General features: G+C 37.9%; 1 protein-coding gene across 1 annotated transcript; it reads left to right on the top strand.

Moving 5' to 3' along the window:
• The first annotated feature begins 5,548 nt into the window (after window positions 1–5,548).
• On the top strand, window positions 5,549–16,937 carry LOC114249954 (uncharacterized). The gene is made up of 7 exons (XM_028183681.2): window positions 5,549–5,752; window positions 8,352–8,495; window positions 10,003–10,139; window positions 10,793–10,853; window positions 13,026–13,134; window positions 14,074–14,163; window positions 16,446–16,937. Exons 2-7 carry the CDS (start codon window positions 8,365–8,367, stop codon window positions 16,554–16,556), a joined length of 639 nt encoding a protein of 212 aa, XP_028039482.2. The 5' UTR covers window positions 5,549–5,752; window positions 8,352–8,364; the 3' UTR covers window positions 16,557–16,937.
• Window positions 16,938–18,120: the final 1,183 nt, after the last annotated feature.

The following is an 18,120-nucleotide window of genomic DNA, read 5'->3' as shown; positions in this document are numbered from 1 at the left end:
TGAATTCTTTGATTGTTTTGAACATTACAGTATCTCTGTCTTGAAAAAAAATATATCGTTCTAACTATATCTTGCTATCAAAAAGAATAGGCATTGGCATAAAGTGTGGCGGGTAGCCATCATACAATGCAAGATAATTGACAGATGCCTGAACCTCGCTTACGACATTTTCAAGATAAAGCGCATATATACAATATTCCGAACAACAACGGGCGGACCGTCGGTCTACCGAGCAAATATCACCCGCTCGATGGAAGATCTTCCCTTTGTCGTATATCTCCCCAAGCTGGGATGTGAACACGCAACCTTCTGCAAAGGTCACAAGGCTTCTTAAGCTTACAAAAAAGGATTGCTAAATATGTAATTGAGTGGTGTAATTTTTTTAAATAAATTTGGAATAAGGGTATCTTAACTTCATAATAGTAGCAAATAACAAAAAAAAAATCTTTATGGCTTAGACGAATGGATGAGTTCACGGCCCGCCTGCTGTTGAGTGGTTACCGAATCCCATAGACTTCTATAACGTAAATACCCACCTTCAGACATGAGTTCTAATGTCTTCTAACAGTACAACGGCTGCCCCAGCCTTGCCGAAACGCATTACTGCTTCGCGGCACAAATAGACAGGGTGGTGGTACCTACCCGTGCGGACTCACAAGATGTCCTACCACCGATAATTACACAAATTATAATTTGGACAATGCCCATTTTCTTAGAAAGTTTTGGCCCCTACAAAAGTTGTCGGGTCATGATGGTTTTAACTTAATTTGATAGACAAAGAAATATCGTTTCATATTCAGAAAACGATTTTTATATTCTCACCAAGGTTTAAGAGAAATCTGTTTTTTTTTGCAGCTAAAATGAAGTTGTTAATTGTTTTCTTCGAAATCAATAATCGCTCTCATCATTATTTACAGTATTAAATAAGTTAATTGTGGTTAATATTGCTAGAAATAAGCCCTTACGTACATTTTATTATTATTATATCCTCATTATAATAATAAAATGAAATGAAAATCAGGAAGCCGGCAACGATATTGTTGTTGTTGTTTTTAAATTCGCCAATAAGCAGGCATAGAGCGTAGCCTATACAGCCTAGTCTGTCGTAGTTATATGTATATTTTTTCAATAAAAAGCTGGTGTATCTCTTTTTATTGCTTTTTGGGAGTTTTGACATCAACTCGATAAATAGTACATTGAGTGAGCGGGAATTTTTCCGCAGACCTTTTATCTTGAAAAAAAAAAAAAACAGTCACTGCTATGTTAGCCACAGTTTTATTCCAATGCCTCAATAATCGTGAACAACAATTATAGACGTTTAATACACAAAACAACACCCAATTTATATATTATACATCACAATAAATTATTTAAAAAAACATTAAAATAAAACTACAAGTGACGCTTCATTGGGGTTGCTGCCAAAAATCTCTGATCATATACCTAGTCAGGTCATAAATTCTGTCACATGTTTAATGTAAAATAATTGAAACAAGTTTATTCATTATGTAACCATTCATATACCAAAATGAACTTAACAAACATAGATTCTTATGACACTAAAGTTTATTCAAAATGACCTGCGTGATTTTGAATACAGGCCTTCAATCTGCGCGGCCAGTCGTCTATCGCAGCACGAACGAGGTCCATGTCAATATCGGCGGCTGCCTTAATCAAGGATGTCTTGAGTGACTCCAAATTGGGATGAGGCTTTGAGCACGCCTTTTCCTCCAAGTGTTGCCATATCTTGTAATCTAACGGATTCAAATCTGGACTGGAGGAGGGCCAGTCTTCGTGCCGGATGAAGTCGATTTCACGCGCCGCCAGCCAGTCTTGTGTGCTCTTCGCTCTATGAGCTGGCGCCGAATCTTGTTGGAATACCCAGTGCCTGTTATTGAACATGGTATGAGAAACAGGTTCCACAAGGTTCGTCAGGACTGTATTTTGATACATAATTGCATTCGTTTTTACACCTTTCTCACAAAAATGTACCTCTGTTAAGCCCCAATAAGAAACTCCCAACCATACCATGAGCGAGGATGGAAAATGACCTCGTTGGACACGCGGAATACGGTTGCTCGCTTCTTCACTACTGTGTGCATACACCTTATCATTTTGTTTGTTGTAGCTCTCTTCTACGGTAAAAATTTTTTCATCCGAAAAAAGAATTTCCCGATATTTTTTTCCCGCGTACCGCTTCAACAAAGCGCGGCATCTCTTCAGTCTCAGGTCCATTAGACGAGCATTCAAACGATGTCCTGTTTTTCTTCGATATGCCCGAAGCCCTAAGTCTTCATTTAACACCCTTTTCACCGTGGTTCTGCTTAACCCCATCTGAAGGGCCAACAGTTTCTGCTTACGTTTGGGATTTCTTTGAATTCGCGACTTCACAACTTTTATCACTGCTGGAGTCCTAACAGACCGAGGGCGACCACTTCTTGACCTGTCATCTAACACTAGAGTCTTCATTGTATCATTTGATGGTACGATAAACGAATCTTTTGGTTATATTCAAATTTTTCAGAATGTTAAAAATTTGAATTGGCGCGTAACCGCAACGATGCAACGCAATAACTGCAACACGGTCTTCTTTAAGCGTCCACTCCATATTTAAAAATGAGTAAAAATTCTAAAAGTATACATTTTTATTTTCATGAACAATTCGAAATTCGAATTCAATAAACTTTTTTGTGGCCAGCATTCTAAAAGAAAAGTTTTTACTGTGTGACAATACTTATGACCTGACTAGTTATAATAAGAATAGAGTAATGGTAGGCCATTGAGATTATTACTAATGGAATCAATAATATCTAAAAATATTAAATAATTCATGGTTTTAAGTAATAATTATTATTACAATATATAAATATTGAATTGAACAAAAATAAACTAAAAAGTCTGTGAATTATAACCATTAGCTATTTTTTTTTATTTGTTGTTCAAGTCACAGACAACTCTTTCGTTTGGCAGCTTAAAGGTTTACTATAAGGCTTTATGGGCTAAGCCCTTTGCCTATTGGCGAGTTTAAAAACTATGATTTGTTGAGATTGCATTCCAGAGTCGTATGGGAGTGGTGGTAGAAATTTATCTGAAAACGCACGCAGCGGTTCCGGTTTGCCTACGTTTGCCCCTAGGGGCGCTGTTCCAACTCCATACAAATTTGAGTTAACTTTTACGCTATTGAGAACGTTACAAAACTCGCACTAAGCATACCGGTCGTCGGACCACCTCATCGGTTATTACTGCTTTATATTAATAATTGGGCAGTACGATCGATTCTATTCCAGAGACGTGAGACTTTATACTTGTTTGCTGCTTGGTTAGAGAACGAATTGCGCTGTTCCAACTGCATACAAAATTTGACTCACTTTTACGCTATCGAGACGTTAAAAAACTCGCACTAAGCACACTGATCGACGAACAGTTCGGACTCTGCGCGAAACACTCGTGTAGCAAGTGCACCGCTTCTCAGAACACTTCTTAGAATGGCTAAATAGACGCGAAGGCGTTCGACAAAGTCTGGTATAACGGCTTAATTTACAAACTGCTTAATATGGGTGTGCCAGACAGCCTTGTGCTCATCATACGAGTCTTCTTGTCGAACCGTTGGTTTCGGTATCAGGTCGAGGGAACTCGCTCTCTTCCACGACATATTTGGGTCGGAAGCTCGCAAGGCTCCGCTCTATCTCCGTACTTTTTAGCCTATTTGTTAAAGATATACTCTGGCAGCCCACTTAGCCCTTTTCGGGGATGATACGGCTATCTACTACCCGAGTAGGAAGATATCGTTCATGCAAAGTAAGCCCCAGATCGCGGCCACCAATTTAGGACAGTAATTCCGAAAGTGGCGCATTGACATCAACCCCAAAGCCGTGCTCTTCCAAAGGGGTCGCCCTCCCGACACTACTGCTAGTATCTCGACACGAATTAGGCGCGGAACTCCTTTCCCGCCATTAACATCTTTGGACAGCCCATACCGTGGGTTTTCTTTCTCCTATCTACCCTTTACCCGTTCGGGTGTAGCTGAAATAGCCTCTTAAGCTACCAGCGAATGAGTAGGGAAAAAATAATAAAAATGTACTGATGAAAAAAAATAGCAATAAAGATTTTTTAGCGTATTGCTCACAAAATACTATAGCTCCAATTTACTTATGGCAATACTTCCAAAGGGGTATTCCCCTGAATACGATTATAAGAGAATCGATTTTATTTTTAGTTTGTCTATGCTCTGGGAATACTCTGATGCTGTTGCTTAGTGATGTGATAGCTCTTTAGTTGATCGATGATACTAGTCTTTTTTTTTCTCAAAGTATTTAATTAATTATCAATTAATGTCAAGTAAAGGCGTTTCTCTGATTCCTTTCTAAATGCTGACAAATTTATATGTGAATTTAAGTGATATATGATAATTTGTAAATTACGATACTAGTTTTTTCGTGCGTTCTATATTTTTTTATCTAAATAATAAATATGATATGTAATATCGCATCCGGACACGATAAACGAAGCGAAAGTGCGTCCCCTGGTGGATGTAAGTCCCAACTACTCGTAAAACATCGGCTCAATTTGGGTGGCGTGCTTCGGCGGCGTTGAGGTGTCATACATAGCTTGGGTTGAATGGAAGCACATTCATTGCCTGACTTAGGAAGAGTGGAAAAAATGCAGAACTGATATACCGTTTCGTGATGCGTAGTCTCTTTGCACGGCTACCCACCATATGCCCACTTTGTCAATATCGGCCCTTCTGCGACATGTAGATCTATACTAATATTATAAAGCTGAAGACTTTGTTTGTTTGAACGCGCTAATCTCAGGAACTACTGGTCCGATTTATAAAAATCTTTCAGTGTTAGATAGACCATTTATTGAGGAAGGCTATAGGCTATATATCATTACGGTAAGACCAATAAAAGTGGAGCACCAATAAATAATGTTTCAAAATAAGGGTTTAAAGAACTCCTTAACATTCTATAATTCAAAAATATTTTCACTTTCTACGTAAATGAAGTGGGGGGTAAAATTTAGCGTTATGCCAAAGTAACTATTCCACGCGGACGGAGTCGCGGGCAAAAGGTAGTTTATTAATAAACAGAAGGAAACAGGGGCATAAGGAATGCAGAATTCGACTTTTGAGTTAGATATGTTAAGGCCCTGCTGTAGTTGTATCGTGTTATTAAAAGAGGCCCAAAGCAGATTTTTTTTCTTTTCGGTCAGGCCACCGATTTCTACCGTGAAGCAGTAATGAAATGAGTAAATAACTTAGACTTAGAACTCGTGTCTCATGGTGGGTGGCAGTATTTACGTTAGTGTTGTGTAGGGGCTCTGGTAGCCCCTTAATATAGATATAGATATAGATAGGCCGAGAGAGCTGAAACAATAAAAAAACAGCAACATATTAGTACCTATAATGCAAACCTATTCTTCGAATTTCTCTGCTAGCATATATACGTAGGAATTCTATCTTATCGAGTCATATTTAAGTGCAAGTATTTCACTGCACTAATCTACCGCGACCGACTGAATCAGCGAATCTTTCCAGAAATAAAATTGCAATCCAATTGCTATTGCATCAGATTAATTCAGATTTCGGTTGCCTGTGAAGCTATACACTATACAGAATACGGATCGTCCAAGTCCTGTAGTGGAAATCAATCACGTTTTTACAACATTAATTAACATTTTGATACGTTCTTATAGTTTTGGTGTTTTGCGAGTGCATTAAAATATTCGAAACAGCAGAAGAAGAATACAAGTGAGTTTTAGTGTTTTAAGGAATAATCACTCTAACTACATAATGCTAGTATTTGTAATTTAATTCACACTATTGCATCAGCTATTCTTGCGATAGGTAATTTCAAATTATGATTTACCTTATATAGTTATGTTGTATATTGTATTAATTGTTTTGATTCTTTGTTTTTTTTCTTCTTTCATATCAATCCATATGCAAGTCCCTGATAATTTATTGATATAAATTTAGTTAGTAATTTTTAAACTACACAACGTATTATATATTATTATACATAGTATATTACCTTAGATGATTCTTATCGTATCCTTCCGATGGTTGCCTAAAAGGAATTGCTCTTAACAATAAAACTTCCCATTGTACTTTTTTAGAGTTTTCAGTTTAAATGATAGTGACTTTTTTAATAGCCGCTCCAGGCTACCAGCTTAGGTAGGAAAAAAAAAACTTTTTTAAATGATATGTAATAATATAATATTATAATAATATAAGAATTTATAAATTAATGTTTAATACACTGACGAGTTTAAGTGTTTCCAATAAAAAAAGTTGGACACAGTTTATTTTTTAACTTCATGTTAATAAAAAAATGTAGTACATAAAATTAATTTAAAACTTAAACTGTCAGTGAATAAGGTCGAATTTCGATAGTCGTTCCAAATTTTCTTTAACGCTGTTATCAAAAGCGGTTGAATGCCAAAATAAAATGCCATCTATCGCCTTCAACGAAATCGCATATTTTAAATTAATAAAACAAAGAAATTTTAATCATAAATATTTAAGAATTACTGATCTTCTGTTAGCTTCTAGAATTTTTATAAATTAGGTATAATAACCGGCAAACTTCTTGAGCATTTGTCGACGTAGTGGGGGTAAGTTTGCGCATGGTACACTCACGTGCAAAAACATTACTTACTCTGCGTCATAATGCTATTAAATTATTAAAATCAACATATGTATTTATTTATATATTTATTAGAACATCAACAAAACATATAGGTTAATAATTGTAATAATTTAATCTTGGGGTAAAATAGATATTCCTTCTATTAAGTCAAAACTAGAGCTGTTGCCAGGTCTTGGTTCAGTTGAAGCGAAGCTGGTATTTGTAATTTTTTTTTCGTTATCATAATCTTGACCATCATCATCATCACTGTTTTCATCACCCGAGTCGCTATCATCGTGATGAGTCGACATAGGGCTCATCGGCGTAGTTTACAACTCGGTCGATTCGGTCTTCTTTTTTGTCTATAATTAATTATTTTTTGAAGATATTCGATTCGTAGTAATCGAATGTTACTTTTTTCATTTACCAGCTTCCGATTATTTTCTGTCCTTTTTTTCCATCTGAAGCCTAGCTCTTTCATAATCCGTCGTAAGCTTAATTCCGAGCCATTAAAATTTATATCTTCTTTAAATTTTTCGAAGCCTTTCTACGGTACGGAGTTTCGCTGCTTGTTATGTAGTTATTATGATTACATCTTTTTATTACAGATTGAACGAAACTATCCATTCCGGTAACTTTCTTCTTCCCTGATCTTTTCTTACCCGGAGTCCGAAACACGGCGAGCAAGCCAGAGCCTTTAGCTTCGTTAATAATGCACCTAACAGTACTCACTAATGTTTTTATTGCTTCCGAAGTCTGTTTTAATTTTTCCATATCATTCTTCCCATGTTTTATAAAGAAGCAATATACGTCGTACACAAATTTTCTACCCTTTCTTTTAAGTACTACACCAGTTTGTCACGGCATAGTGTATGTTTTATAAAAAATCAACAAACACTCAACAAATAGCAATGGCAACAAAGTCCACAAGCAATTATAACAAATAACTTAACGATTAATAACGATAGACTTTCCACTGTACGCAAGCGTACTTTTGGGAGCAAGCGGAATGAGGGCGCAGTGCGGGACGCAGGGTTCGACTGATCTACCAATAACGCGCTCGATACGATTTCCCCTGCCGTCGCGCCTCACCCTCACCACCAAAGTGATCTAAAATTCGGTTCTGCGCAGTCAAGGTCATTTGCTCACGAAGTTTGCCGATTACTATACTTGTTTCCCCGACTATCTAATACCCGAAATGTTAAGGGTATTAGTGAAATTTCTGGTAAATAGTTATACTCATTTATTTTTTTATTGCTTAGATGTGTGGACGAGCTCACAGTCCACCTGGTGTTAGGTGGTTACTGGAGTCCATAGACATCTACAACGTAAATGCGCCACACACCTTGAGATATAAGTTCTAAGGTCTCTCTTCTAAGGTCTAAAGCCAAGTTATATACCCTTTAAACCGAAATGCATTACTGCTTCACGGCAGAAATAGGCAGGGTGGTGGTACCTACCCTTGTGGACACACAAGAGGTCCTACCACCAGTAATTACGCAAACTATAATTATGCGGGTTTGATTTTTATTACACGATGTTATTAAAAATCATAAAATGATAGATTGGCCTTAATTGATATTATTTAATTATAACGAGCATACGGACCTGATAGTGAGTGGTTACCGTCGCCCATGGACGTCAGCAATACCAGGGGCACAGCCAAGCCGCTTCCTACCGACCTCTGAAACTGAACTAATTCCTTGAAATTCTTGCAAGGTTTTGAAGAAAAATGGACAACGTTACAAAACAGTTGCTGACCGACGTATTAAATCTCCGCTGGATGGAATTCCTTAAGAAAATTATAAAGGAAGCTCGGATGTTGGAAAATTATGAAATGTCCTACGAAAATATCGAATTAAGGTACCGTTTTTTTTATTTATTTAAAGTTTGTTGCTATGAATGTAAGTGGAATTATGTGACGTTTCAAGTCTTCATCCAGTTCCGAACCCGAACCTGTGTGGCTTAGAATAGCTACCTTATTTTAATTTTATTTTTTACTACCTATGCTGATAGACTTCAGAGGCTATATCAGCTTCTTGACGTGTAGGTGAGCTTACGGGGCTCAGACCGGGTGTGTTACTAACACTGGCCCTAGCAAGAGCAGTGCTTCGCAGAATCTACCACCGGATCGGAAACGCGACCCATTGAGAAGGTCCGGCGAGAAACTCAGTGGGCTGTGCTTGCTACCTTACTCGTAATAGGAGGTTAAGAAATTTACCGGAGAACCAGCATACTGAGATTGTCAAAGGGTATTATTTACTATTGTTAGGGCATATTGTAAACTCGCCGGGCTGGTAGCAGCGGACTGTCAAATTATTATTATGATTATTTATTTATTTTTTATTGCCCAATGTAGGCAGACGAGCATATGGTCCACCAGATGGTGAGTGGTTACCGTCGCTCATGGACGTCAGCAATGCCAAGGGCAGAGTCAAGCCCCTGCCTACCGATCAAAGCCGATGCCTTCCGCTATGACTAATGTATGCCTGCCCAATTATGAAGCGAAGCAATCGTGAAATACCGCCTTAAGGGTGTGACTACTACTATGCACGCCGGTAAACCGGTACCCCCCTCTGGAGGGCCTTCCCCTGTAGCCGCGAAGAGGCAGCCGGGGACATGGCGACCAGGGACCGGAAGGGAGTGCCCTCCGGTTCACCTCTTATCCACGTGGGGTCTACCATTACTGACAGATCCACACATCTGACCACGTTGTGGCCACGCTGGGGTACCGGTACCCCGCTCTGGAGGGCCTTCCCCTTTAGCAGCCAGGGAGCCGCCGGGGACATGGCCTAGCATCCAGCCTAGCCTCCCTCTTCACGCACCCTTTGTCTAGCAAAGGTGGAAAACGGGAATACGGTTTGCAGTCTACTTAGTTCGCGGCACCCCTGTGCAGATAACGTTGCTACACGGTATCGGGGTGCACGCTTAAGCCCCACCGCCGCGACAAGGCAAGACCGCGTTGTGTGGGGATCCTTCCTGCCTAAAACAAAATAGACGTGATTTACCTGAATCACTGAAATGTATTAGCTTCACTTTATTGTTAATCTGTCGCTTATTTTCAACCCAAATGACGTAATATTTAACAAAGCAGCCTTTTGACTGTTGTAAGGCAAGGTGTGACTATGCCAGTGTTCGAATCTTGCAGGTACCAGTATATGTAAGGGCATAGGTAATCGACAAAAGTTTACGAAAGGCTCAAATGTTCAAACTCAAATGAGACTATGACCCAATAGAGAAGGTGTAGGGAATATGTAATCGCGAAATATGACATGGGTTATCGGCTGGTAAAAGCAACTAAGTACGACAAACAAAACAGGAAATGGCTAATTGTTTCACTATTTATTCCAATATTATTTTAATTTTTCAGCGTTAACTTCAAGTTAAATGTAGACCATTTGAACATAAATGATGTGAGTCATTATGCGAAGGATATATTGAAATTCAATCATTGCACGTCCGCGGCGGAGTTTGATTTTTCAATACCAGAATTTAATGTGGATATCGGTGGGTAGTTTCGCAAAACTTATGAATTCATCATTGTCAGCCCATAAATCCACTGCTGAACATAAGCCTCTCCTAATTTACATCAATGAGCACGGTCTTCGGCTCTCCTCGTCCATTTCTTGCATGCCCCACCGTTTACCTGACCGGAGGCGTCCAAAAAACAAATAATGTTTTTGTTTAAGTGTATCTTTAAGAGATTGTGGATAGCAGTATGAACGTTTGATCGTTGTACGTTTGACCTGGAAATAAGTGGCTACTGGAGCCATTAGACATTACAACGTCAATGATGTTATAGTAAAAACTATAATATCATTGTACAGCATAGTAAATGCCGCTACCCACTTCGAGACGTGAGATCGAAATGTCAATTGTACTGACTGTCCCACTCATCAAACCGGACTGCGTTGTTGCGCCCCAGCAAGGTTAGGCAAGTACGGACCATGCTCTCAGCACCAGACAATTAATTTTCCATTAGTTCTTCCTTATATATGTATTTAAGTCAGGTAGTTGTGGCTGATACACATCATCGGAGTCGGATCATCTTTTAATTGGTGCGGGCAAAACGTTAAGGACCGTTTATGCTCGTAACGACAACTAATGACTTCATGTACCACTATTGGGTGACACCTTAGAAACAAAGTCAAACATTTCAGGTCAAACCAGAGCGGAGCTTGACATTGGTGGTTTCAAGTTAGCACTAGAGATAAATGGACGGTAAGAAAAAGCATTTAGATTAACTGTGAATCTAGTTTCCAAAATAAAACATAGATATATATGTGAGGATGTCACAAGAATGTTCATAATGGAAGCATTCTTTTAAGTGTATCCCTTTTTTCTGAAGATATGGTAGGGCCTTTTGTTGTTGTCAAGTCCTCAAAAAATTGATTTTCTATTTGGCTATCTATTTAGGTTTATGTTAATGTCTTTTCAAATGTTAAATAAGTAACTATCAGTCACTAATCCTTCAGCCAGTGTAGCATCAAATATGCTACGGCAGTATACAATTTTAATTCGGAATAAAACTCTTGCGACCGTGTTATCCAATCCACTTATATCTTGAATGTCTGTGGCAAATTCGCTAATAAGGGTGGTTCGCTAGTAACGGGGTGGTTTACGGGAGCTTGATTTCAAAAAAGGAAATAATAAAGAAAGAAAAGAAATATAGTTAAAAAAAAAAATTGAAAAAAAATGGAAAAAAATACTGCATATCATAACGTGTTACCTCAGCAAAAATGAAATCTACCTTGCAGAATTTTTAAATAAGAAATTGCTTTAAATGGACTTATTGCGTTAGGAACTGATTAGTCTATATTTTTAATTGTTTTGTGTTTGTATTGAAGATATTGCACGTGTAACTAAGCGCGGACTGTCTTTTGGGTAGTTCTTGTCCCGTGTTGTTTTTTTTTTGTAAGCATACCTCAATTTTTTTTCCCCCCTAAGCTGATGGTCTTGACGGACCATTTCAACGTAACTTTAAGTAGTAGGTTCGCTCACAGGGGAAGTGTTGCTAGCACTGGCCCTAGCAAGAGCAGTGCTTCGCAGAGTCTACCAGCGGATTGGAAACGCGACCCACTGAGAAGATTCGGCGAGAAGCTCAGTGGGCTGTGTCTATGGGTTAATTTACTCGTCGAACCCTTCGGGTTCGGCGAGGACGGTGACCGGTGCTTGAAGTCTCATTAATGGATCGGGAGCATACGTAATGATGTGGTACCTCAATGGCTTGTGGTCTGTGAAAATATTACGTTAACAATATAACATTTTGAAATAACTGGCTATTGCAATTATTTATCGTAGAAAGAATTTTATGGTTCCGTACGGGACGTGGCTTTAGTAGCATAATGCTATTGAAGTCCATTGAGTATTCGTTGTTGTGGGACCGTAATTACACAGGAATTTAATGCGTCCGCCATAAGCGCTTATGGTGTTCCGGTTACCGGATGCGATAACGTTATAGCTTAACTTGAGCTCGACTTATAATGATTGAATGCTTGGTCAGTTTTAGGTGTCCAATGACTGCGTGGCTTGTCACCCTGAAAAAAAAATTTTTTTATTATTGCTTAGATGGGTGGACGGCCTCACAGCCCACCTGGTGTTAAGTGGTTACTGGAGCCTATAGACATCTACAACGTAAATGCGCCACCCACCTTGAGATATAAGTCCTAAGGTCTCAGTATAGTTACAACGGCTGCCCTACCCTTCAAACCCAAACGCATTACTGCTTCACGGCAGAAATATTGTACCTACCCGCGCGGACTCACAAGAGGTCCTACCACCAAAATCATCTCGGTTCGTCCATTGCTTGGAAGCATTCTCTATTGCCTCTATTTTTCTTTCAGGGACACAATGCCATCTGTGCCATATTTCTCTTTCAAAGCAATTATTAGAATTGTTACTAGTTACACTGAATTTCTTATTTTATTTTGTTGCTAAGATAGGCGATTGAGTTTACTGCCCACCTAGTGTTAAGTGGTCATATACATCAACCACGTAAATACCGTCATCCACCCTGAGACATGAGTTTTTACAGTACAACGGCTGGCCCACCCTTCATACCGAAACGCATTAGGTACTGCTTTAGGGCAGAGGTAGGCAGGGTGGTGGTGAGTTTGCAAAAATTACAACAGATCCTTCTACGCCTTTTAGTTTCTGGTGTCAAAATATATCCATACAGATCGAACTAATAAATATTTAAACAAACCTACGATTTATATTTGAGTTATATTTATAAATTTGAAATCGTGAACAGAGTAAGAGTGTCGCAAGTCGCAACTCTTCGATATATGTACCTTAATCTAGTAAACAGTAGTGTTTGGTGTGACCAAATTCTCTTTTTTGTTTTTTGTTTTTTTTTTATTGATAATTTTTTAATTTTCTTTTTGAATTCAGGATTTATTTAAGGAACGTTAAAATATCCGGAGCGATAGGATTCTTTATGCGAGAAAAGCAAATGTACATAACCTGTGATGAGTTGAAAATTATTCCAGACGTCGTGAAGGTAAAAATATTTTATTGCCCTTGTAGGCAGACGAGCTTACGGCCCACCTGAGGGTGAGTGGTTACCGTCGCCCATGGACTTCAGCAGTGCCAGGGGATGAAAGGCAATCTGGCTTAAGCGACATTTCGCTTAATATGGTACATTTATCTTTGAAACTAAAGGTGCGTTTTATTTGGTATAGGCATCAACAGTACGATGTTTTTAACTCAACCTCAATTAAGTTTGCTCTATTCAAATAGCTAAAGAAGTTTTTTTTTGTTATGATTTTTATTCCAAATTTTAGACTTTAAATGGCTCTCCTGTAAAGTTTGCAAAAATGTTGCTTAAACCAGATAGCTTTCACCCCTCGATATATGTCTTTATATATATATAATTCTTCTGTGCGTGTGTTTGTCACTGAACTGTTCCTAAACGCCGGACCGATTTGAACGATTTTTTTGTATGCGTTTGGGTGGCGCCCTGGATGGTTTAGATTCACAAATCAGACCGCCAGATGGCGCTTCAGTCAGTATTTAGATTCCCTAGATTTCCTAGAAATATTTTTTGTATATGAACTCATCATGAAGCAGCAAAGAAGTCTAAAGTCTCACGTCTCTGGAATAGAAGCGATCGTACTGCCAAAATATTATTTTAAAGCAGTAATAACCGATGAGGTGATCCGTCGACCGGTGTACTTAGTGCAAGTTTTTTAACGTTTGCCGCTAGGGGCGCTGTTCCAACTGCATACAAATTTGAGTTAACTTTTACGCTATCGAGAACGTTACAAAACTCGCACTAAGCACACTGGTCAAAGTATCTCGTAGGGAATGGATGCGAATGGCAAGAGATCGCAAAAGAATAGATTGCGTTTGAAGATACCTACACTCGGCTTTGGGTGAGCACGGGCTTAAGAAAAGAGTAATAACATAAATCCTTAAACCTTTTTAATTTCTATTACAGAGCGACATGTGTGTAATAGTCTGCGGTGTGGACGTCTCAGAGAAGATCAACGATTTCATTAGAAACAAAGCAGTAATCAACTTGATTTCGGTAAATTTTTAAATACCTAATCTTATATCTTTAAACGAGCCATTCTTGTACATAAATATATATATAATATAATTTGAATCTCGGAAACGGCTCCAACGATCTTCATAAAATTTAGTATACAGGGGATTATTTCGGGGGCGATAAATCGATCTAGCAACGATTTATTTTCAGAAAATGTTGTTTTATTCGTGTTTACAATAATCAACTTTATCGATAATTTTGATTTTTTTCTTGAAATAACCAGTTCATATTTTTTATTATTCTGTCGGTAAGATCGAAAAATATTATTCATATTTCATCATTTTATCAATATGTAATTCGTATTTAAATATAATTTCTAAAAAACACAATTTAACAACAAAAAAACGAGCAAAGCTCTGTCATTATCTAGTGTTACTAAAACGCTAGTCAATTTTCTAATCTTTATATATATTTCTTCTGTGCGTGTGTTTGTCACTGAACTCCTCCTAAACGGCTGGACCGATTTGAATGATTTTTTTTGTATGCGTTTGGGTGGTACCCTGGATGGTTTAGATTCACAAAACAGCCCGGCCGATAGCGCTGCAGTTGGTATCTAGGCTATTTATACTACAAATAAACGGCTGGATCGACTTGAATGAATTTTTGCAGGACAACGTCTGTCGGGTCCGCTAGTTGCTCTCTAATCTCGTCGTTGGTGCCCCTTTGAGTATTGCACCGCGTAGTCGAGAATCGATATTCTTGTCGATGTAAGTGATTTTAGGTGTTCGGTATTCCGTGTCTGGATGTATGTAAATGCTCTTGACTTGTACGTGTTTCTGAAAATACAACATAAGACGACATTTTAGCTTCGTATTTTATATATCACTAGCTGACCCGGCAAAGTTTGTTTTGCGATATATAAGATATCTAGGAAATTTCTAGTGTAGAAAAAAAAAAAACTTATTGTAAGTGTGTAAGGATGTGGTAAATGAGTGAAAGAGACATGTAGCGCTGTGGACGATGAGGGAATATAAAAATAACAAAACTTCAATCAACCACATACCTAATGCCTAATTATACCAAAAATAAATAAGGTCCAATAAATAAAAAAATAATTTTAGGGGTGGACAACCCTTATCACTTAGGGGTATGAAAAATAGATAGTAGCCGATTCTCAGACCTACTGAACATGCATATAAAATTTCGGTAGTAAAAATCGGTCAAGCCTTTTCAGATGAGTATGGTAACTAACATTGTGACTCGAGAATTTTATATAGGTATAAGATTTTGTCCTGTTATTAATAAAGAAATATTTAGTTTTTTTAATAATTAAACATGTAGTTTTGTGGAGCTAATCTGTCCGAAACCAATCTGTGAAAACAAATCAAATAATTCAATCTAATTCTGACTCATTCTAACTGTGGTACCTTTAAAATAAGAAATAATTAATTAATGTGTCTATTTTTCATGAAAAAAATATGGTATCTTCTAGCTTATCTGATGATGAACTAGACAAAGTTTTTAATATAATAAATTCAATTAACATAGTCAACAAAATGAGAACTCGTAACAGCAAATAGTTTGAGCACATAATATAATCTATACTAATATATAAATCTACAGTGGTTTTTACGAATGTTCCGTTATAACTACTGAACCATACATGGAATTGACTTGAAACTTGGTATCCATGTAGAAAATACATGTACTTAATGGATAGGCTAATATTTTTATGAGTGTTGGACTCCCCAATAATAATGACAATAAATAATAATGTTAATTTTAAATGCCCAGCGAAGCGGGCGAGTACGGCTAGTTTTTAATATAATAATTATTAGTATGTACATATTAGAATATAAAAATGGAAATACTTATTGGAACGAAGTTCCTTCTTATTATTATTGAGTATTAGGATTTATGTAATTATTCTCATGAGAGCCGATTAACGAGCAAGTTTTTTATTTTTTTATTGCTTAGGTGGGTTGGGTGGTAGACCCATACGACGAGATCACGGCCCTGTTGATGTTAATTGATTACCGGAGCCAATAGACATCTAGAAAGTAAATGCCGCCACATTGAGTAATGCGTTCTAAGGTCTCAGTATAGTAACAACGGCTGCTCCACCCTTCAAACCGAAACGCATTACTGCTTCACGGCAGAAATAGGCAGGGTAGTGTTACCTACCCGCGCGGATTTACAAGAGCTCCTACCACCAGTAATACACCCGTTAACGGACATAATCCGCACTGTTATAGCAATAGGTGGATATCGTCACAAAAATGTACCCGACGCTGGATTTAATGTAAGGACAATCATTTCAGGTATACCTACAGAAGATTTTACAATACACATTGAACGGGATTGAAATAACAAAGAAACCTTGCGGTAAGAAGAGCAAAAAATTGAAGCAAATGACTTTGTATCTAGATTAAAAGAAATAATCCAAAAAAGGCAAACATTCAAAGTACACAGTATTGAAATGTATTGTAGAGTTATATTCGACGCTTGAAAGGCAAACGTGACTAAGCGACAATAACTGCTTTGTACATAAATGATAGGCAATAACCATATTCGATGCGCAAAAAATATATATTTCTAGGTCTATTAAAATCATTTCAATCCTACAGCTACTAGCTAGATTCTACTACAGCTAGATTCGTTAAAATAAATTTTGTTTTCAGGTATTTCAACTTTAAATTAGTCTATTGTAAAACTCACGCATTGTCACTTAGTCACGTTTGCCTTTCAAACGTCAATATATTATGTATTAAAACTAATACTAATTATTGAAAATAAATGTATGAATTTTGAAATGAGTTTGTATATGAACGCGAAAATGTTCCAGGATTTTCGAAAGTATAAAATTTTGAATGCGTTGTTTATGGAAATAAAAATAAAAACGATTTAATAGGTGATTGTATCTCATTTGTAGGTTTCTCCTAATAAAATAAACTACGCACATTTTTCTTTAATATTAGGATTTATAAGCATAGTTTGCGTGCGGGTTTTGAACACGTGCATAGTCATATCGCTTGATACAAGCATACTGGGTGTGATGTAAATATAACTACTAACATAGGTCTAAGTCTTATTAACAATTTATATGAGTCATGGTTACTTGCAATAAAAACATTATTATTATGTGTATTAAGCACTGCCACGCCTGGGAAGACGGCAGGACACACTCCGGCGAGGTGGGCAACAATCGGCCGGAGCGTTAGGGACTATTGGGAGAGAAACCGGCGAACTATACGGGCATTGTCGAGCAAGACTGCTTTTTGCATTTGGGCCACCACCGACTTTTTGTTGAGACCAAGCCTCTCGAGATGTTTTGAGAGGCTTTTAGGGACCAAACCATTCACCGACACAACTACCGGGATTATTTCTGTAGATACCACCCTCCACATGTCGGTCACCTCGTGCGCCAGGTCTAAATATTTGGTCTTTTTATCTGCCTCGGCCCGCACGAGGTTCTCGTCGTAGGGGATGGTGATATCCACCAGAAATACCCGAGACTCCGTCCAGTCCATCAGCACGATATCAGGCTTATTCGCAAGAATAGTCCTGTCCGTAATGATGGGCCGGTCCGAGTAGAGCTTGGCACGTCGTTTATTATTATTATTATTATACATATTTTGTGGTACGATGATTATTTTTTTGTTCACATCTCGTTCATATAATATCAAAGATTTAATTCTTCATCAACGTGATGAGTCGTCGTGGCCTAAAGGATAAGACGTCCGGTGCATTTGTATCTAGCGATGCACCGGTGTTCGAATCCCGCAGGCGGGTACCAATTTTTCTAATGAAATACGTACTTAACAAAATGTTCACGATTGACTTCCACGGTAAAGGAATAACATCGTGTAATAAAAATCAAACCCCCAAAATTATAATTTGCGTAATTACTAGTGGTAGGACCTCTTGTGAGTCCGCACGGGTAGGTACCACCACCCTGCTTATTTTTGCCGTGAAGCAGTAATGCGTTTCGGTTTG

This window comes from Bombyx mandarina, chromosome 15 (genome assembly GCF_030267445.1).
Source record: "Bombyx mandarina strain Sakado chromosome 15, ASM3026744v2".
Lineage (NCBI taxonomy): Eukaryota > Metazoa > Arthropoda > Insecta > Lepidoptera > Bombycidae > Bombyx > Bombyx mandarina.
Note: the sequence above shows the minus strand (reverse complement) of the source record. Positions and strands in the feature narration are given on the sequence as shown.